The sequence below is a fragment of the Lathyrus oleraceus genome, chromosome 3 (genome assembly GCF_024323335.1).
Source record: "Lathyrus oleraceus cultivar Zhongwan6 chromosome 3, CAAS_Psat_ZW6_1.0, whole genome shotgun sequence".
Classification (NCBI taxonomy): Eukaryota; Viridiplantae; Streptophyta; class Magnoliopsida; order Fabales; family Fabaceae; genus Lathyrus; species Lathyrus oleraceus.
In genome coordinates, this window is record NC_066581.1 from 482,224,892 (window position 1) to 482,250,623 (window position 25,732).

A 25,732-nucleotide genomic window follows, 5' to 3' on the forward strand; every position below is an offset into this window, starting at 1 on the left:
TTTATTTATTAATTTTATTTATCAATATTTATTATTATTTGTTTAATTGTATTGGTTATTATTATTATTTATTTTGTTATTAATGTCATATTTATTTATTGATTAATTAGTTATTCATTTTTAATTATTAAATATAAAAATATAAAAAAATCATGTAATTGTCTGATCGGTTTTTTCACGGTTGCGTAGCAATTTTATAGTTAAAAAATTCAATTTAATTTTAGAAATTGTTTACACGCATAGAGTTTTGTTGACCGACCTCTGATAGGGTGATTCTTACATCGCTTTACAATTGCTTAATATTGTGCTAAATTTCTTTTTAAGTTTAATTTCTGATTTTTACTTCGAGTCCCTTGGCTTTCTCTTGGGCCTTCTTACAACGAGATTCTTTTTTTTTCAATTGTCTTTCAAAACTTATATCATTTAATCATCGTATTGTATCCCCATTCGATAAACTGTATCCACATTCCCGAAAATTTGTAATAAATTTACCGCTTCCCATTCCCGAAAATTTGTAATAAATTTACCGCTTTCATTTACTTTACTGTACTAGTTGATTGTTAACAGAAGATTAAAATCAACCCTTTTAGAAAAGAACAAAAAAACAAACACTCGATCCAACGTCAAGTCTTTTTTTTCCTAAATCAAATCAAAATTGATTGCAAAGTCGAGCACCACCCCCGCCACATCCAAATTATTTTCATAAGTCAACTTCTAACACTTGATCCAACGTCAAGTCGTCCCCCTGTTTTTAAAAGCTTTTCACAATAAAAAGGGAAGAAGCTTTTCACAATTGTTGTAGAGCTCAATGTTCAAACATTCGTCTTCCATATTAACATACAATAATTACCAGAATTAGGTCATTTCTCTTATAGAAGAAAAAAATTGATTGGGTATCGACCTTCTCTTTCCCGATTATTTGGACACTGCTGTAGAGCTCTCTGTCTGATTAATCGTCTTCCGTTAATGAACTTTGACCTAATTTGCCACACATTTTCATAACAAACTTTTGGATGAAAAGAGAGTGATTGGGCTTAGGCCTCTTCCTTTTCGAGCATTTGAGTACTGCAGTAGAGCTCCCTGCTTGGATGCTTGTCTCCGCTTAAAATCAACTCAAACTCATCAAACTTATTTTCCGCCCTTGTGCGACTCCGAAAATATTTTCAGAAAAGAGTATGCGACATCTATTTTGATGCGAAACAAACAAAGACTTCAGCCTCCAAGAGTGAGAAGCAAGTAAAGGTTTAATCGCTCAAATATGATCCAATCATCACTCTCTTTGAAAGCAATCCACCCAGTAGTTCTCTTTGGGTAGAACTACGTATGCCTTGAGTTCTTCATAGCACCTGGAGATACGTAGGAGCAGGATTCCGAAATCTTATCAGGCACATTAATATTAAAAACCATAAGTCTTTCCTTTCTTTCTTTCTCTTTCCTCACCCGATAAGTAGAAGATCTCAAACGATATCACGCTAACACTCTAACCCAAAACTAACTAAATGGGTCCCATCGAGTACGATGGATGTGAGGGGTGCTAATACCTTCCCCTTGCATAACCGGCTCCCAAACCCGATTTTGGTTGCGACGACCATTTCTTTTTTATTTTTATGGGTTTTATCGATATTTCCCCTTTCCCTCTTTGGGAATAAATAAAGATCGATGGCGACTCTGTTTCGTTTATATTTCGAGCGTTCCTTACGCTTGGGTATTTTTCGCGCCGCGACAGTTAGATACTACTAAAGTATCCTAAGGGATCATGCTATAGTTAATCCAAGTTGATTAAAAATTATATGCTAAAAATCCTAAGGGAACATGTTATGGCTAATCACAAGTCTTGATTAAAAATTCTATGTTAATTCTATTCCTAAAGAAGCATATTTTTATATGGCTAAAAATGGCAAAATAAACCCCTAAAAGGCAAAATGGTCATTCCACATGAAACAACAATTATGGACAATGTGAAATTCTAATTGGAGCCTAATATGGATTAAGTTCTAAAATTGATTTAAACCCTAATGGTGGAAACTAAACCAAATCCAAAAACACTTAGAAACTAATTAGGCCTAAATTTTCTTTTAACAAAAAAACTACGTTAATTAATCCTAGTTTAAAAACTAAATCCAATTAATTTCTAAATTATGTTTTAATCCTAGTTTCCTAATTAAAAGTCAATTAAAAAACAAAACAAGAAATAAATAAAAAATTAAAAAAAGGAGATTTGGGCCAGCAGGGGGGTTAATCCCAAACTGGATGTGTGAACCAGAATTCAAGCATATGGGCCTAATTATGGTGGCCCATTGGAGATGCCTGAGTTGGGGGTGCGACCAGGAGATGTGTGGTGTGTTGGTAATTCGGGTGTGGGCTTAGTCACCAAGCCCACACGGAATAAGCCTTATAGGGGGTGCAAATAGGAAAAGTATGGGTTCCAATAGCCATGGCCCATTCAGGCCCAACATGGGATGAATCCAAATATTTGAACTGAACTATACCTTCCCTCTCAACACACTCACCAGACTCACGCTCGAGCCACCGCGTTGGACGTCGCTCCTGGCGGAGGTGGCTACCAAAACGGTACCTGAAACCATCAACAAGACCCTCTATTCACACTCTATCCAACTCTCCATTCAATTTCCAGAAATTAGACACCCAAAGCCCTAATCGGAGCTAAATGCTCCAAGAACCCTAATACAACAAATCCAAATTAAATTCTATTCTCCATGGTTCAAAGCCCCAGGGATGAGGGCTTTGAACCCTTTCATCCTAACCTACATAGTGGTAACGAAAGAAAGCACTAAGCGTGAAGATTTCAAAAGGCCTTCCCGGAGAAGACGATGTCGGCGGTGAACTTTCAGGTAAGTGATTCCAAATTTCCTCCTCGTGGCTTCCAATTTTTCCTTCCTTCTTCTTCTTCTTCTGGATTCGAGAGTGAGAGAGCTAGTGAAGGTTTATCACAAGTGGGATTGAAGGTCTAATGGTAAGCTTCAATTGCTTCTAAAAAGTGCGTGTGGTGAGGGTGAGAGAGAGAGATTCGAAGATGCTTGCAGGGAATTAAATGCAATGATTGCCAAGGCCTAAAAATGATGAAGGAGATGATGATTTATAGTGGTTAGGCTTGAGATTAATGTGGATTGAAGTTGGTTATTATTAGGTTAGGAGTTATCTTAGGAGTTAGTTAGAACAAACTCAGCGAGTTTGCAGTTAACTCACTAAGTTAGGGAGTTAGTTAATGATCCAAAATTGGTTAATTGATTGGATTTGCATGATTTCAATAGTGACTGCTTGTAATGTAGGTGGTTAGGTGCACTGTTCTTGAACTATTTCAGTTATGCATTAAGATGGCCCAATTAAGCATGCTACATGGTTTGTTATAGGTTCTGGCTCATTCTAACTGCATCAGGTACTTATGTGTATTGCTCTTATTATCCTTGTCCTGACATAGCTCCATGGCATGCTTTTTGGTCTATAATAAGGTTTTGCTGGTGTGCATTGCAATGTTGACTTGGTTAGGTTCACTGTATGCACTTATAACGTGATGTGCTTGACCTTTCATGTTTCTTTTGCAGCTTGGTCATGCATTATTTTGATGTTGGATTAAGGTTTGCAAGAAGAGATTTGGTAAAGACAAAGCAATCACCTCAAGGACCTAGCTTGCAGTTCTGATTTGGAAAATGAAATGCAGCTGGATTTCCATGGTAGAACAAGAGTTTACACCATAACCAAAAAATGGAGTTTCAAACATTCATGCCAAATAACAAGTGTTCAAAGATAAAGAATTAAGATTTAACCTTAGTATTAGGATCATGACTATGATTTAGGGTTTTAGGCCAAAGGAAGGGTGTGGGTTGACTTTGGTCAAAGTTGACCAAAAAGTCAACTATTGACCAAAGTCAACCTTTGGTCAACCTTCCCAAATTTGTAATTTTCACATTTTGGATATTATATGACTATGTAATGAATGAACTTGATATGTTTTGAATGAATTGACTAAGAGAATGGGTTGAAAATGACATCCTTTTGTACATGTATGCTTGATTTTGAAGTGAATTAAACATGGCATGATTTGTAACATGGACTAATCATATTACATGGCTTATGAATACATCTAGGAGTTGATAACATAGAGCTAAGGTTTCGAATGAAACACCAACCAATGGACCACTAGGCATGACCCTGTACCAAGGTCATGAATGCACCAACAATCAATGGACAAAAACACAAGACAATGGGACAAAAATGGATTTAATTCAAGACCAATGCCCAAATGAAACCACCCCAAGATTGGACCATGTACCTTGATGCTAACGAGTGAAGAAAGGATGACATCAGGGTTATAGACATCACTAGATGAAAAGTCAAACCATTAAGTCCACCAAGGCTACTCCCTCCTTGGTTAGGGTTTCCATGGGGCCTACCCCTCAAGCAAGTCTTTTGAATCAAACTAGATACTCCATAAACAAATCCCTCCAATGCATGATCCTTCATTAGGATTCATCACCAAATCAACAGGAATTAGGGTTTTGGATGAGTCTAGAGGTTGCTTAGATAACCTCTTGTTGAATCCATACCTCTATCATCAAGCAAATATGGTTTTGACCTCTCATATGCTTTAATGGATGGTCAGACCATGCTTTTGAAATTTGATCTTTACCCAAGCCCTAGCTTCACAGGCCAAGGTCCTTGAGTTCATGGTGATCCACTAGTGTATGCATGCTGCATTTGAATGAGTTGTGAGTCTATGCAAATGATCCTCAAGTCAAGTGGTTGGATGGGAAGGTGAAAAAGTAAGGGGAAAATTTTGGGGTACAACAACTTCCCCTATTTAATCTTCTTGAACCTGAATACAAGAATTGTAGAAACTTTTCAGGTATTCAAGGTGGAAGAGGATTAAATACCAAAGTATCCAAAAATTTGCTTGAACGGGTGGTCACACTGTTGATGTAGGTTTTTGATATTTGTGGTAAATTCATGGCAGAGATCATGATATGCATGTGGCATGATGTATGCTTTATTTTCATGATGCATGTATGTTAGACAAATTTTCTTTATGGGGTATTATTCTTTATTATGGTGGAAACTCTGACTCGTCATTGATTATCAAAAGGTTAATATTGTGGGATCCAGGTGGTAACACTGTTGTCAATGATTCACCTATCTGATGGAGAATACCGGCATACAAAAACCAACAAGAGTAGTCAGTTAGATGTCACAAGTCTTCAAGCAAAGCAACTTTTGGGCTACCAATCATCTTTTAAGTTCATCGGGATTTTACAGTAATGCATAATGTTTTCCTGTAGTGTAGCTTTTATTATTCTCTGAAATTTTAAGGCATTATGTGAATAAGATAAATCAGTTATTTTGCATACAAAATACAGAAGAAGAAAAGTACTTGATGAAATGAACTGAATTTTATTGATATGAAACTGAACATATGGTGTGTACAAAGATGCAAACACCCTTGATGAGGGTGTTACCAAAATTGAAAAAGATAAATGAAATGGCAAAGGGAAACATTTTTTTTATATTTTCCATTGATTACAACATTGGCCGCCATCTACTGTAGAATCTGAATCCTGAGACCTCGCTTCAACTGACGATGATTGGATTGATCTTTGACCATCTGATATCTAGCTTGTAACGTAATAGGCTCAAGGGTCATAGTCAATGCCTTTATCCCTAACTTTTACCTGGACATTTTTATTCTTTTCGTTCACCGGGATGCTCCTTTTTACCTAAGTCGCCCTTTCGGGTTTTCGACTTAGCGAGATTTATATTTGATCCCTAACTTTTGCATGGACAAATCATTTTTTTGTCCATCGGGATAACCATTATTTCCTAGATCAATTTTGTGAGGATTAATCTAGTGGGCTTTTATCATTTCTTTTTAGGCATAATATTTTTTAACTATGTCTGCATTCATTAGAGATGAAAAATCTTCCCCATCCATTATTGTGAGGGTTAGATCCCCACCTGAGAAGGCCTTCTTGATGATGTAAGGTCATTCATAGTTGGGAGTCCATTTGCCCCGAGGGTCTGAGTGAATAGCAGAATACCTTTTGAGCACGAGTTCTCCTGTGCGGTACTCACGAGGAAGAACTTTCTTATCAAAAACTTGTTTGAGATGTCTTTGATACAACTGACCATGACAGACAGTCGTCAAATCCTTTTCTTCGATCAGATTCAACTGGTCATACCGTGATTGAACCCATTCAGCTTCATCGAGGTCAGCCTCCATGATGACTCTAAGTGAAGGGATCTCGACTTCAATTGGTAGAACAACCTCCATCCCATATACCAATGAGTATGGAGTTTCCCTAGTGGATGTGCGGACCGAGGTTCTGTAACCATGCAGAGCAAAGGGTAGCATCTCGTTCCAGTACTTGTACGTCTTGATCATTTTCTGGATTATTCTTTTGATGTTCTTATTAGCTGCTTCTACGGGGCCGTTCATCTTGGGCTGGTATGGTGAAGAGTTGTGGTGCTCGATCTTAAATTCCTCGCACAACTCCTTCATCATATTCTTGTTGAGATTACCGGCATTGTCATTGATGATCTTGCTAGGAACTTCATAGCGGAAAATTATCTCTTTCTTGATAAACCGAGTAACGACCTGTCGAGTGACATTGGCATATGAAGCAGCTTCGACCCATTTCGTGAAGTAGTCAATGGCGACTAGGACGAATCGATGACCGTTGGAAGCTTTAGGCTTTATCATCCCGATCATATCAATACCCCACATATAAAAAGGACATGGAGAAGTCAAAACATTCAATGGAGTCGGTGGCACAAAGATCTTGTCACCATATATCTGGCATTTGTGACATCTTCTAACAAAGTTGTAACAGTCAACCTTCATTATCGTCCAGTAATACCCAGCCCGAAGAATCTTCTTGGCCATAGCAGGACCTTTTGCATGTACACCCTCGCAACCTTCATGTATGGATTGTATGATCGTACTAGCTTCGTGTCTATCCACGCATCTGAGCAGTACTAAATCATAATTTTGCTTGTATAACACATCACCATTTAGGAAAAACTTGGAAGAGAGTCTTCTCAGAGCCTTCTTATCAGTAATGGATATACCATCGGGATACTGCTATTTCTCCAGAAATGTCTTTATGTCATAGAACCAGGGCTTATCATCAGGATCCGCCTCGATTGCTAGACAATGTGTTGGTTCCTCTAAGTGGTCAATATGGATAGCTGGTGTTTCATTCTTCCATTTAACTTTGAACATAGATGCCAATGTAGCTAGAGCATCTGCTAACTGACTTTCTTCCCTGGGAATATGATGAAAGGAGATTTCATCAAAGTAGGGTACTGATTTTCTGATATGCTCTTTGTAGGGTATCAACTTGCTATCCCGAGTTTCCCAATCACTTTTTACCTGACTTATTACCAGAGTTGATACACCGTACACCTCAAGAATCTTGATCCTTAAGTCGATGGCCGCCTTCAGACCGTAGATGCATGCTTCATATTCTGCCATATTGTTGGTGCAGTCAAAACATAATCTAGCGGTAAATGGAAGGTGGAAACCGGTAGGAGAAGTGATAACAACACCTATGCCATGGCCACGAGCATTGGAAGCACCATCGAACATGAGCGTCCAACGCGATCCTGGTTTGGGGTCTTCCTCAGAGCTTATCTTGGGGCCTGGCATAATGAAGTCTCTGATAAACACAATGTTTTCGTCTTGAAAGTCGAACCTCAACGGTTGATAACCTTCGAAAGGTAGGTGACAAACATAGTCATACAGAACACTCCCATTTATCGCTTTCTGGGTCACATACTGGATATCATACTCGGTCAACAACAGTTTCCATTGGGCGATTCTACCAATAACAACAGGATTTTCGAAGATATACTTTATCGGATCCCTTTTAGATATCAATAACATAGTATGGCAAATCATATATTGTCTTAGGCGTCAAGCAACCAAAGTCAAAGCACAACAAGTCTTCTCCAAAAGTGAGTATCTGGTCTCACATTTAGTGAATTTCTTGCTGAGATAGTAAATATCATGTTCTTTCTTGCATGTGTTGTCATGTTGACCCAAAACGCAGCCCATAGATTTATTGAGTACTGTGAGGTACATAATGAGGGGCCTACCAGGAACTGGTGGTATCAAGATTGGTGGTTCTTTCAAGTATTTTTTTATTTTGTCGAATACCTTTTAACAATCATCATTCCACACAATTGATTGATTCTTTCTCATCAGTTTGAATATCGGTTCGTATGCAGCTATTAAATGTGATATGAATCTGGAGATATAGTTGAGTCGACCAAGGAAACCTCGAACTTCTTTTTCTGTTCGGGGAGATGGAATTTATTGGATGGCTCGAACTTTGTTGGGAACAACCTCAATACCCTTATGACTGACTATGAAACCCAAGAGCTTACCGGATCGGACCCCAAAAGTGCACTTAGATAGATTCAGACGCAACTTAAACTTTCGGAGTCTGACAAATAATTTCCTAAGGTTCACCAAGTGATCTTCCTCAGTTATGGATTTAGCAATCATGTCTTCCACATAAACATCAATATCTTCATGAATCATATCGTGGAAGAGGGTTATCGTGGCATGTTGATATGTTTCCCCTGCATTCTTCAAGCCGAACGACATTACTTTGTAGCAGTAAGTTCCCCACGTTGTGATAAAAGTTGTCTTCTCCATATCTTCTGATGACATCTTTATCTAATTATACCCAGAGAACCCATCCATGAAGGAAAAGATGGAAAACTGAGTTGTATTATCAACCAAGACATCAATATGAGGCCAAGGGAAGTCATCCTTTGGGCTCGCTCTATTGAGGTCTCGGTAATCTACACACATTCTGACTTTACCATCTTTCTTTGGAACTGGAACGATATTAACAACCCATTGTGGATACTCAGAAATGGACAAAAAGCCAGCATTAAACTGCTTCTTAACATCTTCCTTGATCTTGAGTGCCATGTCGGGTCGGGTCCTTCTGAGCTTTTGCTTGACGAGAGGAAATTCAAGCTTGAGTGGCAAGTGATGTTCAACGATACTAGTGTCTAACCCTGGCATATCTTGATACGACCAAGCGAAGACATCAACATACTCATGCAATAACTCTACCAACTCGGAGTGTACATGCTTGGCAAGAGATGCCCCAACTTTTACTTCCTTTTTATCGGTTTCAGAACCTAAATTAATGACATCCACTGGTTCTTTGTATGGCTGAATCTCTTTCTCTTTGTGCTCAAGGAGTCGTGCTAGTTCAACTGGTAATTCACAATCTTCCTCATTGTCATCTTCAGCTTGGTTGATTGGAAATCCAGAATTACAGTTGATTCTTGCCATATTGTAATCAATAGTTTTGTCTGCTCTGCATATGATGAGCTTATTTTAGTATGCTTTTTAATAAAGTGAAAAAAGGAAAAGAAATCTTTTTCCATTTTGTTGTTTTAGTAAAAAAAAAGTAAAAATAACTGAAGAAAAGGGAACACAAGTTTTGCATGCAAAAAGTACTTTTTATTTATTCATATAATACTTTTAAACATGGAGGCCCTTACAAGTTATCCTCTTGTCTCGGGCGAGGACAAGGGATGGAGAAAACAAAATGCATTACGTTTTTTCTGAGTACACTATGGGAATCACAGAAGTCATCCAGTTGGGGATCTTGAACTCTAGAGGACATCTGCGTATGAGGCTAGGAGTCTCCAGTTTGTTGCCACTGGATTCCCCAATGACTGCTACAGTATGATTATTTTGAAAGTCGGTGCTGCGGAATTTGATTGGGTTGAACTGCTTCTTCTTTGGGCTTGATGTATGTGCTGATGGGCGATAACTAATACCAAATCTATCGCGTTTTTCTGCCACATCAAAAACTTTACCCCAACCGGGAAGTGGGCCTTTTTCCAATGTATGTTTGGCGCTTCTGGATGAGGATAGAATGGTGGCGGATGACTGGTCGTGATTGGCGGTAGCCAAACTGACTTCTTCAAATTCTACATAATGGAGTGGAATCTCAACAATCCCTTCATCTGTCTCAACATATCTGAATGACGAGAGTTTGCTAACCAACAGGTCTTCTTCACCACACACGATTACCAGTTTATCATCAATCAAGAACTTTAGCCTTTGGTGCAACGTAGAGGTGACTGCCCCAACAACATGAATCCATGGTCTACCCAACAAACAACTGTAGGCTGGGTTGATATCCATGACTTGGAAGGAGATACTGAACTGGTGAGGTCCAACACAGATAGGAAAATCCACTTCCCCAATAACCTGTCTTCGGGAACCGTCAAAAGCTCGCACAATCAGTGTGTTGGTCTTCATCTCGGGCCCTTTAAACTGTAATTGGCTTAATGTAGCTTTCAGAAGTACATTAAGCGAAGAACCAGTGTCAACAAGGACTCGAGATAGAAGAGAGTTTGTGCACATGACTGAAATGTGTAGGGCTTTATTATGGGCATTTCCCTTATGAGGTAGTTCTGCTTTATTAAATCCTAAATACCTACTGGCAGTGATATTAGCAACCATGTCGTCAAATTGATCGACCGTGATGTCTTGCATCACATAAGCGGTATTCAGAACTTTCAGCAATGCTTTACGGTGAGCCTCAGAACTCAACATCAAATACAAAATGGAAATCTTTGAAGGAGTCTGGTTCAACTGGTCGACGATCTTGAAGTCACTCTTCTTGATCAATTTGAGGAATTCCTGGCTTTCCTCAAAAGTGATGCTCTTCTTGTGATCTTAAACTTGCTCATTTTCAACCATCGGCCCTTTACCCTTAGACACTTCAGATTCCACAACTTTGTTGACAGTAACATCCGTCGGCACTGGAACAATCGTCATGTTCGGAGTGACAGGTACAATTGCCCCTGCCTGCTGAGTAGGAGTAAGGAGGACCTTCTATTTAGAAGAGACAACTGTGGGTGATGGAGACACCCTAGAAGTGTACTTTGGAGAGAATACACGACCACTACGAGTTATGCCTCCCGTTCCAGTTATATTTACGATTTCAGTGTCAGGAAATATAGATTTCTTTTCCACCCAGATACGCAGTAGTCTCATAATTCCAAGCCACTGCCCTGGTATTTTGATATGGAAACGTACTGGGAACACGGAAATGAATTAGCTGAATCCTCTTGGGAGGAGCTTCGACCTTTTTTTTCCTATACACAATAGTTATCGGTTTGATTATTGCGACCTCTTCTACTGCCTTGATTTGGAGAATTGTATCAACTCATGATCCATTAGCTCTTGCACATAACCCCTTAACTCATTGCAATTGTCTAGATCATACTCATATACTGCACAATCATCATGTATCCCTACTAGAAACCCAAATTGTTCAAGTCTCTTCAACACAACTGACATCGGAGTATTTACATCGTCGACCCTCAGTACGGATTCTGTTGTTTCCTCTTCGATCACGACATTGACTGCTGAACCACCATGATTTGACAGGGGATTTGTTTTCACATTAGGTTTTTCCTCGGAGAAAGACATGATCTCCTAATTAATCAAGTCTTGAACCTTGTATTTGAGGGCCCAACAGTCTTCAGTGGAGTTCCCTATATACCCGATGTGGTAAGCGCACGAGGCATTAGGATCATGCTTACGACGAAAAGGAGGAGAGGCAGCAGGTATTTATTTTGGTATCCATGAGAAACTCTGAAAAGTTATGGAATGTGAAGGTTATAGATTTATGGTTGTCATGTGCCAATGGAAATTAATTGCAAGAATTAACATGGTGATGAATTGGAAAGCTATAGGCTTTGATCACAACGCTTGTTTCATGAAAAAATGTGGGGCTTTCAGTTTAGTTTGGAATGTTGCAACCTTATGTAGTTGGTTTATAACTTGTTTATGTAATGTTTGGGTTGTAGTGTTGGTTTTTGGCATTTGGAAACTCTTGGTGTTGGATTTATAATTTGGAATATGAATGTGTGGAAGTGGTTGTAATTTAGTAACATTTTAATGGGAATTGTATGTGATTTTATCTTGATGTATTAGGCTTATGTCAAGTGGGAATGTAAATAGGTATGGAAATTCAATTGTAAAATGGATGTTATGAATAAGTGATTTATTGAATGGATGTGTTGAATTGAAATACTTGAAACTTGGTTATACATTGGATGAAATGGTAAGTTCTGATGTAAATGGATTGAAAACCGCACATGTAATGGAATGGAAAACACATGTAATACACTTAATTTGGAAATATGGATGGAAAGGTATGTTTAATCTTGGATGGTACTCATTAATGGAACTATGAAAATGGATTTGAATATAATGGTTTAAATGTAAAGATTTTAATGGACAAGGATAATCATAATCCTTCAAATTGTATGGACCAAAGGTCTTGAAAATTGTCTAGAGAGGGTGGTTGACTTCGGTCAAAGTTGACAAAAAATTCAACCGTTGACCAAAGTCAACATTTGGTCAAAGTTTACTTTTGCATTGCTCTGATACAATGGACACTTGTATGATTATGCAATGAATGTGATTGGCATTTTGGATGAAATGGATTATATGAACATGTTTGAAGTTAGATTGAAACAAAGTGAACATGACAAGACTTGTAATATGGAGTGATCACATTTAGATGGCCTAAGAACATAGCTTGAACGTGAATCAATAGGGTTGACCATCATTTAGGTTGTCAAGACATGGGTTGAATTCAAGATCAATGACCAAAATGCAAACGAGCCAAGAATGGACCAAGTACTTAAGGTGATCAGATGAAGTATCACGAATTTAGCCAATCATAGGGACTGTGGAACCAAGGCTTGGGCCAATGTAAAAGGATAAGGCTCAAAGTGGGCACCAATCATTCAATGGGTGAAACGTGAATGAAGTTTAGGGTTTTGGATGTCACCAGATGGAAAGTCAAACCACTAGGTCTATCAGGATCTATCCCTCCTTAGTTAGGGTTTCCATGATGCCAAGCCTTTTGAATCACACCAGATGCTTCAACAACAAGTCTTCTAATATATGGGCCCTTATTAGGGTTTTGCTAGCCAAAACAAAGTCCAGAGACATTCCACAGGATCTCAGCATCACACCAATCTAGAATTAGGGTTTTGAAGACCCATGGGGATTGCTTAGATAACCCCTTGTTGAACCCATACCTCCACCATCAAGCAATTAAGGTTTTACACCCCCTATGCTTTGATGAATGGCCAAACATGCTTTTGAAGTTATTACACACACATACCCTGGCTTCACGAGCCAAGGGATTTGAATCTACGGTGATCCACTAATGGAATGAATGATGCATATGAATGAGTTGCAACTGGTCCCTAAGTCAAGTTGATGGATGTAAAGATGAAAAAGTGGAGGGAAAATTTTGGGGTACAACAGATGGATGTATGTTTCTTATGGACTTTGATTGATATGAATCTCCAGAAAGAACTTAAGACTCATCTCAAACTCTCCATGCATAGACTTAACATTCTTTGCACAAAGTAGCATTAGTAGAACCAAATATGATATCATCAATGTAAATTTGAACACAAGGATATCATTTTTGAATGACTTACAAAATAAAGTTATATCAACCTTCCCTCTGGTGAAATCATTTTCTAAAATAAAATTGCTTAGTCTTTCATACCATGCTCTGGGAGCTTATTTCAGACCATACAAAGATTTCTTAAGTTTGAAAACAAAATCTGGATTTTTTGGATTTTAAAAACTAGGGGGTTGATGTACATACACTTCTTCAGTAATGTAACCATTCAAAGATGCACTCTTTGAAGGAGAATTGCCATCCAAGGCGCAGCGGAATTTAAAAATTTCTCCATTTAGTGATCCTTACGAATGGGCATGATCAGTGATAGAATCGTTACCTCTTGTGGCGATTCAAACCTTTGGTGCAGATCTCTTGTAATGATCAAAACCTTGGATACAAATCCACGGAGCGATCACGAACGTTGAACGATGACAACGTCTCTACTCATTCCACACGAACGGGTTCCTTCAATCTCAGTGCTAGCTGGTACGAATGAAGGCTTTGAGTGAGAGAGAGAGGGAAACGAAATTCCAAGTCTTTACTTGAGTTTCAGTCTGAGTGGAGTGACAATGCTTCTACCCAAGGGGTTCTATTTATAGAACCACTTGTGTGGGCTTCAAGCTAAAAAGCCCACTTAAGTGTATTTTGGCCCATATCTCATAATATGTCAAAATCACTTAAGTATTTGGTACCTTACCATATTTCGTATTCCACTTAAGTGCACCGTACCTTATGGTGTTCCTTAGTTACTCTATTTCTCATCAATCCGTCCTTTGTGTGTGACCCTGTAGGTTTTCGCGACGTTGGCAATTATATTAAATCACGCATTTAACATAATAAACAGTGAGCGGTATCTAGCAACACATCACTGCTACCCAAGACACGAAAATGTCATGTGATCTGACAAAACCTCCTATGATAATAATTATGTGTATAATTACCCCTTTGCCCTTATGTCTATATTGAACACAAGGTATAGATCGTGTCATCCTTGTCCAGTTCAATATTGGGCCCATAGACATTTATCCTATTACGCAGGATGGGCAAATTCCATCTAGAAGACTCATGTCCCTCAGCATGTTTTGTGGAGTACCCATCAACTGTCTTTATGGTTATCCAGTTACGGACAATGTTGGATCAGTAATAAAGCACTCGACTCTACATCTAGGATCCATAGTGGTTTCAGATCGAAGAGTGGTATACACCATTATCACCATGAGAATAACTTATGACACTTTGCATAACTTTCTATATAGTATTCTCATAGCGGGTCAATTCGGTATAAATATTACTCTTAATATTCATACCTATGTTTAAGACTTGATAACTCTTTATCCATGATCCATGAGATGTGATCATCAGTCTACAAACATAATAGTCTTAATGCTTTAATGTTATCCCACTTCACAATAAAGCTCGACTACGGATACTTTAAGAATAGTGTCCTTATGTTTAATGTGCTCTCATGATTAAGTCACACTTAATACATTAAACGGACTATCTATTCCAGGGACTTTATTAATCAACCATAATAAAGAAAAAGCCTTTTTATTAATTAATAAATAATTCGATACAAGTACCAAAAGTATTGGCCTCTAGGGCTTACACCAACACTCTTAACATCCATCTGATATAAGATGATGTTATGATTAACAACAAAGGAAGTTAAGAAACAAAATGACTCTAAACTGGAAATTGGTTCAAAGGTTTATGTATAGTCAATCCCATCTTGATGACTATAACCTTGTGCTACTAGGCGAGCCTTACTTCTTACTACCTCTCCTTGTTTGTTCATCTTGTTTCTGAAGATCCAATTTGTTCTAATAACGTGAGTTCCTTTGGATCTTGGCACCAGATCCCATGCGTCATTTCTAGATAATTGGTTGAGTTCCTCTTGCATAGCCAAAATCCATTTTGTGTCCAAAAGTGATTCATCAATTGATGTAGGCTCTATCAGTAACACCAAACCCAGGAGAGTCTCTTCATAGGGTTTGAATAAGGATCTAGTTCTGATAGGTTCAGATTTATCTCCCAGAATCAATTCTTCAGAATGTGAAGATCTCTTATGTGCCTTCTCAAAGGAGTCTTAGCTTCAATAGCTTCTGGTTGAGGAGCTTCAAAATCTTTTACTTCAACTTCTTTGACTTCTGAAGTTTTTCCTTCAGAACCTGAATAAGTGATCTCCAGATTTGCAAATTTCTCAACTAGCTTTGACTTTTCAAAGTCAAGCTTATCATCGAATCTAACATGGATTGATTCTTCAACAATTTGTGTTTCAGTGTTATATACTATATACCCTTTGGAGCATTCAGAGTATCCTAACATGATGCACTTCAGAGCCTTAGAATAAAACTTGCTCAGATTCTCCTTAGTGTTCAACATAAAACAAGAACATCCAAAAGAATGAAGATATGAAATGTTGGGCTTCAAATTCTTCTACAATTCATAGGAAGTCTTACTCAGAATAAGTCTTATAGATATCCTATTCTGAATATAACACAATATGTTGACTGCCTCTGCCTAAAAGTGCTTAGCCATATTAGTCTCGTTGATCATGGTTATGGCTATCTCTTGCAGAGTCTTATTCTTCCTCTCTACAACTCCATTTTATTATGGAGTTATAGGACAGGAGAAATCATGGTAAATTCCATTAGCATCAAAGAGTTTTTCAAAAAATTTGTTTTCAAATTCTTTTTACAATTCTAAGATCCTTCTCATTTTGCACTTGGGAGCAGAAGGTAGAAAATACGGAATGTGACTAATCCTTATGTCTGAATTTGTTTTACCCATGTCCATCTGTTGTAGTCATCAACATTAACTAGTCCATACTTCTTACCATTGATAGAGGCCGTTTTCACTGGTCCAAACAAGTCAATGTGCAGAAGATCCAACGGTTTGGAGGTTGAAACAACATTTTTAGCTTTGAAAGAAGTTTTAGGAAACTTTCCTTTCTGACATGTTTTATAAAGAGCATCTGAAGCAAACTTCAGATTTGGCAGGCCTCTGACTAAATTAACCTTATTTAGATGAGAAATCATCCTCATGCTAACATGTCCTAATCGTCTATGTCACGTCCATTTCTCTTTATTTACAGACATAAGACATTTAACATTTTGATTCTTCAAATCAGAAAGTCTTATCTTATAATTATTGTTCTTCCTCTTTCCATTGAAAAGAACTGAGCCATCCTTTTGACTAGTAGCTTTACATGACTTTTGATTGAAAATAATGTAATAACCATTGTCACTTAATTGACTTACGGACAACAAATTATGCATTAATCCTTCAACTAAAAAAACATTAGTAATGGAAGGGAGTTTACCATTACCTACAGTTCCTGAGCCAACGATCTTTCCTTTCCGATCACCTCCAAAATTGACGATGCCTTTAGGCTTAAGTTTTAGGCTTTGGAATATATGCTCCTCCCCATCATGTACCGCGATGATCAAGAGTCCAGGTACCATGACTGGTGTCTCAACTCCGGTGCTAAGGATATTTGCAACATAAACTATCTTGTCCTTAGGTACCCACATCTCTCTGGGTCCTTTTGGGTTAGTTTTCCCAGAGTTTTTGACAAACTTGGCTTTTTGTACATGATATTTATACATGAATGCATGATTGAAACGAGAATGAGGTTTTACTTTTGCCTTAGGTTTAGAAACAATTCTACCTTTAGGTGCAACTCTATTTTGTTTCCCATAAGGGACAAAATGGGACTGAAGAGTATTTGGTTTCTTATCTTGTTCAGAATCAGATTCTTCATAAGAATCATAACCAATACCCCTTGTTCTGTTTCTGCTAGCCATAAATCATGGAAGCCATTAAGCTTCTATTAAGGCTTCTAGCAAGAAATCTTTGTAAATATTTATCATATTTCTTTATGATATCAGTAGAACCTGTAGAGGCTTTTGAAATAATTTTCTTCTCAGGTTTGAGACTCTTGCTTTGTGGCACAATGTTATTGTTTTTCAAAATAAGATTTTCTTCACTCAAACTTGAGAAATATTTCTGAAGCTTACAGTGAGTTTCTGATTCAGATACATGAATCTTCTTCAAATCCTTGTATTTGTCCAGAAGATTCTGATACTTGTCCAGAAATTCAGATAAACTAGATTCAAGTTCAGAAAATACCTCTTCAGAATCTGACTCAGATTCTGGTTCTGATTGAACCGTTTATGCATGAGCGTCTATGCAAGCCATCAACGCCATATTAGCTTGCTCTCCCTCAGAGTCATCTTCTAAGGACTATGAATCATCCCATGTTTCCATCAAACCCTTCTTCTTTCCTCTGAAGTTCTTCTTAGGTATGTCTTTCTTTAACTTAGGACATTCATTATTGAAGTGGCCATGCTCCTTGCACTCAAAAGACGTGAGTTCTTTTCCAGCTCCAGCTTTCTTGGATCCAGAAGTGGACTTAGAACGACCACTTGTCCTTTTTTGTCCTCTGAATTTTCCTTGCCTTTTCTTCCAGAGTTGATTTATGCATCTGGACATAAGAGACAATTCATCTTCTTCTTCTAATCCCTCTTCAGACTCTTCATCAGATTCTGTTTGAAGAGCTTTATCTTCTCATATCTTCCTGAAGACTTTAGAGCAATGAATTTTCTCTTTCTTTTTGGCTTATCTTCCTCAAGCTCAATCTCATGACTTCTTAAAGAAGAAACCAGTTCTTCACGAGAAATGTTGTTTAAATCCTTTGTTAACTTTAAAGAAATAACCATAGGTCTCCAACGCTTAGGTAGGCTCCTGATGATATTCTTAACATGATCAGCATTAGAATACCCTTTGTCTAGAACCTTAAGTCCTGCAACAAGAGTTTGAAGCCATGAGAACGTGTTCTCAATAGTTTCCTCATCCTCCATCTTGAACGCTTCATATTTTTGAATCAAGGCCAGAGGCTTGGTTTCTTTGACTTGTGTGTTCCCTTCACATGTCATCCTTAGAGAATCAAATATAGATTTTGTAGTATCTCTATTGGTGATATTTTCATACTCAATGTATGAAATAATTTTTAGCAAGATGGTTCTTACTTTGTGATGATTCTTATAATTTTTCTTCTGTTTATTTGTCATCACTCTTCTTTCAACTTTGTTGCCAGTTGCATCTAATGGGTGTACGTAGAACCCAACTACGATATCCCGTATATCAACATCGTGCCCTAGAAAGAACCTTTCAATTCTACCCTTCCAATAGTCAAATCTATCTCCATCAAAAACAGGTGTTTTGGCATTGTAGTGATCTCTGTCATTTTTTTGAGCAACTGATGGTGGAATATTAGCCATGTGTTTCACGTTGGATATTTATCTGACACTAATAAGTGTTTGATATCTTACCAAGACCAGAGTCAGAGCTCTGATTCCAATTTAAGGTGGAAATAAACACAAGAAAGGGGGTTTGAAATGAGTTTCTAAAAATGAAAGCTTTTTCAAAACCAATTCAATCAATTAAAAACACGAACAATAAAAATAAAAAGGTTATTTTTATACTGGTTCACTATTGACGAAGCTACTGTCGTATCTCGAAAAATACGATTCCTCGCGATGGTCGCGGAAAAAATTAGTTTGAACTGAGTCGCCACCGAACTTTATTTATTCCAATGAAGGAATAGAAAAATATTGATAAAACCTTTGAAAACTAGAATAATGTTCGTCACAACCATATTCGGGTTCAGGAGTCGATTACGTAAGGGGAAGGTATTAGCACCCCTCACGTCCGTTGTACTCAACGGGAACCTTTTAGTTTAATTTGCGATTTGAATGTTAGCTTATGTTGTTTGTTTTCTTCGAGTGATAAGAATATTGAAAAAGGGAGGGATGGAAACCTCAGAAGAGGGAAAAGGGAGGTTTTTTATTAGTGTGCTCGCCAAGATCTCGCAATCTCGTGCCTACGTATCCTTACAGTGCAATAAGGAAGTCAGAGCATTCGTAGTTCGGGGAACTATGGTTTGTTGGTGTCTTTTATGAACGACTGTTTAGATCGCGTTCTAAAGGCTAAACGTTGGCTTATCTAGAAACCTCAGAAGAGGGAAAAGGGAGGTTTTTTATTAGTGTGCTCGCCAGGATCTCGCAATCTCGTGCCTATGTATCCTTACAGTGCAATAAGGAAGTCAGAGCATTCGTAGTTCAGGGAACTATGGTTTGTTGGTGTCTTTTATGAACGACTGTTTAGATCGCGTTCTAAAGGCTAAACGTTGGTTTGTCTACTCTCGGCGGAGGCTTAAGCACTAGTTTGTTGTGCGCGTTAGGAAGGATTAAACAATGTTCTTTTTTTAAAAAGAGTTTTGATCGCGTGGGGGGCGATGCAAGAGGTTTGATAATTTGGATGTGCTTTAATGAACGACTGTTTAGATCGTGTTCTAAAGGCTAAATGTTGACTTGTCTACTCTCGGCGGAGGCTTAAGCACTAGTTTGTTGTGCGCGTTTAAAAAGGATTAAACGGTGCTCTTTTTGAAAAGGATTGAATTATCAATCGCACGGGGGCGCGAAATTAGGTTTAATATGTTTGGTATTTTAGAAGAACGACAAAAGATTGAGAAATGTGGTGCACACCAATCATTCAAATATTTCGAGGAATAACAAGGCGAACGCCTTCTACTCCCTTTTTCGTTTAAATTATTATTGAAAGTTGTTTGCGGAAATTGAATATGCGCGGTAGTGAGACATGCGTCTTCCACTTGCTTATTCAAGGAACAATGAGGCGTGCGCCACCCATTCCTTTATCCAAGTTCATTTAGCGTATTTTAATCGGAAGTCAATAATTTGAGCAATATGGCGAGCGCCCATCATTCAATTATTTGAGAGATGGTGAGGCGAACGCCTCCCATCATTTTCATCCAAAGTTTAGATTATAAAAATAGTCTTTAGAAATTAGATTTGATTTGGAAAAGTGATTTGAATTTGTAAGTTTTAATCGGGTGACAAGAATTCGAGCAATGTGGCGTGCGCCAATCATTCGAACTCTCGAGAGATAATGAAGCGGATGCCTCCTATACTCTTTTTCATCCAAAGCTTGTAAATTATATAAAAAATAAAATTTAGAAGTTATATTGATTTAGAGAAAATGATTTGAATTTGCACGGTTAATCAGATTTAGATAGAAATATTTGGTGTATCAATCATCTAATCAATTATAATTGAGTAGATCTCATTGTAAGAAAGCCCAAGAGTAAGCTATGTGAGGTTGATGGCGATGCTAAAAAGCAATCGACTTACAAAAGTGTGGGAAATGGGGGCTCGATATTGAATCGAGAATATTTGATCTTTATTGTTTTGAATCGATGATGAAATTAAATGGATTTAGTTTGGGAATGATTGAAATGGTGATGAAATGGTAATGAAATAAATCAGTCAATGTTTAATTATCAAAATTAATTGATTAAAATTCGGTTAAATCGCCTAATTAAGCTAATTAAAATTAATTATCAAAATTGTTTGATTAAAATTTAATATAATCAACTAATTAAGTTAATTACAATTAGTTAATAAAATTATATAATTAATCAAAACTTTAATTAATTAATTAATTTAGAAATAAATAAGTGACAATATCACTTTAAAATGATTCGGATCGAATTGGTCGCAATGTGCTCAAAAACCGGTTTGCGCGTGATGACAACATGATTAATGTCATACGCAAGATCATAACGCGGTGAAAATGTTCTATTGATGTATTGAAATTTATGCGGTATATCGGCATGAATTTTCCGAATCCGTGGATTAAAAATCCAATTTTTATTACAATAAAATAAAATCAAACAACGATAGCACAATATTATTATAATGTCTACAAATTATAACATATAAAATGTTAGATTTTTAAACAAGGGTGCACAAAATAATTGAAAAGTGGGCCTATCTTCTCAACATTTTAATGGCCCAAATACAAAATCTTTACTAAAACCTAAATACTGCTACTAATAATATAAAAATAATAAGAATAGTCAAACAGAAAAAAAATGTAAATTTGCAAAACCGCAAACTGCTAGTATGACTTCTTTAATTATATAATATCCTATATTCCCTTAAATGCTCAATTAGTTGTCAATTGAGATCAATTGAGTTTCTGTGTATCCTATATTTTGTTAGTTGTAACAATTGGAGCTCCTATGTGCTCTAAATATTGTCAATTGGGACCAATAGAGTAACCAGTGAACTCTGAAGAGGTTAATTATTAATAAAAGAGACAAACCAATATTAATAAGTAGAGGAGAGGACATTTTTGGTAACATTAATAATTGGTCAATTGGTACTAGAAGACAAAATATCACTTGGGATATTTTATGTCACTACTTAATATTATATATTATATATATTATATAGTATGTGTTTGTATGATGTAGAAAGAAAGAAGGAGGTAGTAGATAAGAAGTAGTAGAAAGAGGATAAGAATAGAAGAAGAGAGAAGGAGAGTTATCAGGAAAAGGAGAAGAAAAGAAAGAAAGAAAAAGAGAGAAAGAGGAAAGAGGAGCTTGGAGGAAAAAGAAGAAAACCCATGGAGGATCATCATCTTCCCCATCAACATCTCGTCTTCTTCTCACCATATTTATCTTCATCTTCATCTTCAAGGTGAGTTCTAGTTAGAAATTCCATGGAATAAAACTAGGGTTTATGATGAAATCAAATGATAGTTGGTAATGATCCATTTGATATGTGTTCTATCTTAGTTATGAAAGCTTAATGAATGAATGATTCACCCATGTTTTCTATGATTGTGGGGTTCTACCTATGGTTGAATGTAGTTGTTGTTATCATGGTTTTATGTTTCATAAGCTTGTAGAAGCATGAAGTGTAGAGGTGTTGTTTCTTGTCTTCATGATGTTCATGTTTGTCGGGTTGTTGGAATGATTTAGAGATGGTTAGGGTTGGAATAAAGGAGGTTAAGTGATGAATTTTTGAAGAAATTTAAAGAACCAATCCCCAATCAATTGATTCATTTGATCAATCTATTGACATGAATTAATTATTTGATGAATTAAATTATATCACCAATGGGGTTCGAACCGTGGACCTCCTTGGAATTGTGCAAGCCTTACCACTAGGCCAAAGATGTTGTGTTGAATACTTATGCAATGCATAAATGTTAATCTAAATCTTGATTAAGATAGATTAATGAATTAATTAAGGATTATAACTTCGTTTTGGATGTAGACGGATGCGTTAGTAAGATAACGAAAAAGGCTATTATTATGATACCATGTTATAGTATATTATGTGTCTTACAAATTCTATGAATTATATTATGATGGATGTTAAACATGGTTGATATGTTTGGACGTGAAATGATATGATTAAAACTCTACAAAGATGAGTGAGGAAACCTAGGAGAATAACTTAATTAATAACTTAGAAAGATAATCTAGGTTATGGAAATGAGTATACAGTGATGCTTTGATGCAACGGTATCTAGGTGTGTATCGTGGACGAGTATCCACTTGGTAAGTGAATTAATATGCTTTGTATGGAACATGTGTGATTTATGTATGAGAATGGATCATGTTATGATGCCATGAGAATTGATATGATGTCATGAGAATCGTTTGATGTATTTTGGTGAGGAGCATTGCTCCGAAAGCCCTATTGGTTATTGAGAGTTAATCACGTATTTGGAATTAGTTATGATTGTGCACATACCACTTCAAGGCTATGTAAAGCGGTAAGTGGGGATGTGGCACCAATGATTCACGCCTCAATTGGGTTTGAGTCCCAATCATAACAGGTATTGGGGAAAGGTGGACACCTAAGTGGGTTAGAGTCCCATATGGTGAAAATACTCAAAGTGGGTTCGAGTCCCATACGAGTGATGGCTCTTAGAAGTGGGTTAGAGTCCCATATGATGAAAAATACTCAAAGTGGGTTCGAGTCGCATACGAGTGATGGTTCTTAAAAGTGGGTTTGAGTCCCATACGAGCGATGGTTCTTAGAAGTGGGTTTGAGTCCCATAGGGGAACCTGATATCCACCGTGAAAGTCGAATCATACGGACATGCGTGAAACAAGCCTTGGCCTAGACGTAGGTCCGGTTGGGGATCGATGTTGCGTGAATCCGAATAGTGATTTGTTGAGTTATGTGGACTCAAGTGACATGTTTCCATACATTGCGTTTATCCCTCGGTTACTCAAGTCCTAGTTACAAGGTGTGAGTGATGCACAAATAACGAAAGGTGAATACTTGAGTTAGAATCAAATAGGAACCCTGTAGAGCCGAGTGGACCTATATGATAGGAGAACTCACTGAGATTATTATCTCATCCCATTATTGTTGTTATTTTTCAGGTATTCCTTACAGGTTGAGTCTATGAGAAGCTGTGATGGATGTTTCAAGTGATGCTATTTATCATGATCTTCCGCCGTGGAGTTGTGTGCAATGAAGATATTGCACATAGTTCTTAGATTTTTATTGTTTAGATATTATTGTATAACATGTTCCATTGATGTTTTTAGTTTGGACATGTATATATATTGATGTCATTAGGCACTTATGTTGGATCAGTACCAATTATTAACACTTGTATGATATTATTCTAGATATATATTATACGGGTTGTTACAAATTACTACCAAAAAACTAATGTTTACATATATAGGTTTAACATTTCAACCTGAATAATGATGATACTGAATTAAATAAAAAAACTGACCAAGGTATGTATAAACTAAAAAAGAACTTCCTGTTATTTCATTTCACCCAGAATACACATCTTTATTTTTTAGACTCACTTGGTCATCCTTCCTTTCAATTGAAGAATATCCATAACCATTTACACATAATACAAAAACCTAAACTCTTTTAGACTCACTTGGTCATCCTTCCTTTCAATTGAAGAATATCCATAACCATTTACACATAATACAAAAACCTAAACTCTTTTAGACTCAACAATAATAGTGATATCCATAAGAATTATAACCACAATGTAGCAGCATCATGAATCATTACATGTTAACATTGAAATAAAGAGCAAAAACGAACATCACAAAAAGTCTACACCAATTACCAAATGTGAATGAACCGTAACATAAACTCAAACGAAAACTTGCATATTTAAGAAAATTTTCCAAAACAAATTTGATGTCTCCATGGCTTTGAAGATGCCGATACATGGAGCATGTGCAATGGGAGTTTGTGGAGTAACTGAGACGAACACGTGTAGTGATGAAGCAGCGGGCTTGTGATGCGGTGTTCTATTATAGTTTCAGCACGGTGGAGGAAGATCTTGCACAGTGAGGTATAGGTTGTTCACGAAAGCTTGGAAATGGTGGAAGGATTGTGTCGAGGTGGAGAATGGTGGATTCCGCGGTGGTTTTGATGGAGTATTGAAGGTAAACGGCGGATTGTTAATGGTGGGTGGAGAAGAACGGCGGTTTTCATCGGTGAGGACGATAAAGAAGGAGAAGCGGTCGGTGGACGGAGAGGTGGTTTAATGGAAGGATGTGGGGTGCGTGAGATCTGACGGAAGGTTTGTGTGAGTCGCGACGGAGCTGTTTGTTTCCAACGTCGGCGGTGTGTTGTGCGGCGTGAGGTTGAAGAAGGTTGTAAGGATTGTGTAGATCCGGTTTTGAGTGGAGGTGTTGTCGGTTAAGTATGTTCATAAGGTGGATGGATGGAGGCCATGAGCTGCAATGAAAAAATGGAAGAAATATGTTGGTGAGGAAGAGTCTATTGAAACTCAGTCCTCATGAAAGAAGGAAAACTTCTTCCTCCCCCCTCCTTTTCTTTTTCGTTTCTTTTTTTTATATTTTCCTGAAGCGAGCCAGCTCGGAGGTGGGGTCTTTTTCTATTTTTCCCGGAACCTCTTTTTGGAATTCCTTTTTTACCGTTGGGAGGCCCCAAAGGTGGATGGTGCGTGTCTCCTTTTGATTGGTGAGAGAGGTCCCCTCCAGCTGTCACCACCTATTTTCTCTTTCTACGGATCTTGTATGGTAGTGGATGATAGTGGACACGTGGCGTTTCATAGTTAGAGAAAGAGAGATATTGTTTTATTTTTCTGATTTAATTTATTAAATAATATTACTATTTGAATTCTAATTTTGATTGGATAATGGAATAAGACACGGATTGCAAATAAGAGCCATGGATTAATTTGAATCGACGATCCTGATTAACCCAAAGAAGCACAAGCAATTTTAAAATATCCAATATGCTCCTTCTAAATGATTTTAATTGATTTACAACAATTTAAACTCATCAAATCAAATAAAATTCGCATCTTTCTAAATACACACGGTAAAAATAAAATGAGAA

The 25,732-nt window shown here is 37.3% G+C and overlaps 2 protein-coding genes and 2 long non-coding RNA genes across 4 annotated transcripts; 1 reads left to right on the forward strand and 3 right to left on the reverse strand.

Moving 5' to 3' along the window:
• The first annotated feature begins 3,277 nt into the window (after positions 1–3,277).
• LOC127128271 (uncharacterized) lies at positions 3,278–4,007 on the forward strand. Its single transcript, XR_007805814.1, has 2 exons — positions 3,278–3,397; positions 3,564–4,007. It is a non-coding gene; the product is annotated as an uncharacterized LOC127128271 (long non-coding RNA).
• Positions 4,008–7,093: 3,086 nt separating this feature from the next.
• On the reverse strand, positions 7,094–7,897 carry LOC127131761 (uncharacterized). Its single transcript, XM_051060675.1, has one exon. It carries the CDS (start codon positions 7,895–7,897, stop codon positions 7,094–7,096), a length of 804 nt encoding a protein of 267 aa, XP_050916632.1.
• A 429-nt stretch (positions 7,898–8,326) lies between these two features.
• On the reverse strand, positions 8,327–10,606 carry LOC127131762 (uncharacterized). Its single transcript, XM_051060676.1, has 4 exons — positions 10,210–10,606; positions 9,597–10,059; positions 8,840–9,353; positions 8,327–8,695 (listed from the first exon to the last, which is right to left on the reverse strand). Exons 1-4 carry the CDS (start codon positions 10,604–10,606, stop codon positions 8,327–8,329), a joined length of 1,743 nt encoding a protein of 580 aa, XP_050916633.1.
• A 13,531-nt stretch (positions 10,607–24,137) lies between these two features.
• Positions 24,138–24,909, reverse strand: LOC127128272 (uncharacterized). Its single transcript, XR_007805815.1, has 2 exons — positions 24,348–24,909; positions 24,138–24,267 (listed from the first exon to the last, which is right to left on the reverse strand). It is a non-coding gene; the product is annotated as an uncharacterized LOC127128272 (long non-coding RNA).
• Between the last annotated feature and the right edge of the window lie 823 nt (positions 24,910–25,732).

Bases quoted from the DNA above. Each gene is read 5' to 3' on its own strand.
- LOC127131761 (XM_051060675.1), bottom strand. From the start codon at position 7,897: ATGTTATTGATATCTAAAAGGGATCCGATAAAGTATATCTTCGAAAAT.
- LOC127131762 (XM_051060676.1), bottom strand. From the start codon at position 10,606: ATGTTGAGTTCTGAGGCTCACCGTAAAGCATTGCTGAAAGTTCTGAAT. The intron at 10,060-10,209 runs GTATCTCCTTCC...TGTGTGGTGAAG, and splicing joins TGTTGGACCTCACCAGTTCA to AAGACCTGTTGGTTAGCAAA. The intron at 8,696-8,839 runs GTCAGAATGTGT...GGGTATAATTAG, and splicing joins TTCCAAAGAAAGATGGTAAA to ATAAAGATGTCATCAGAAGA.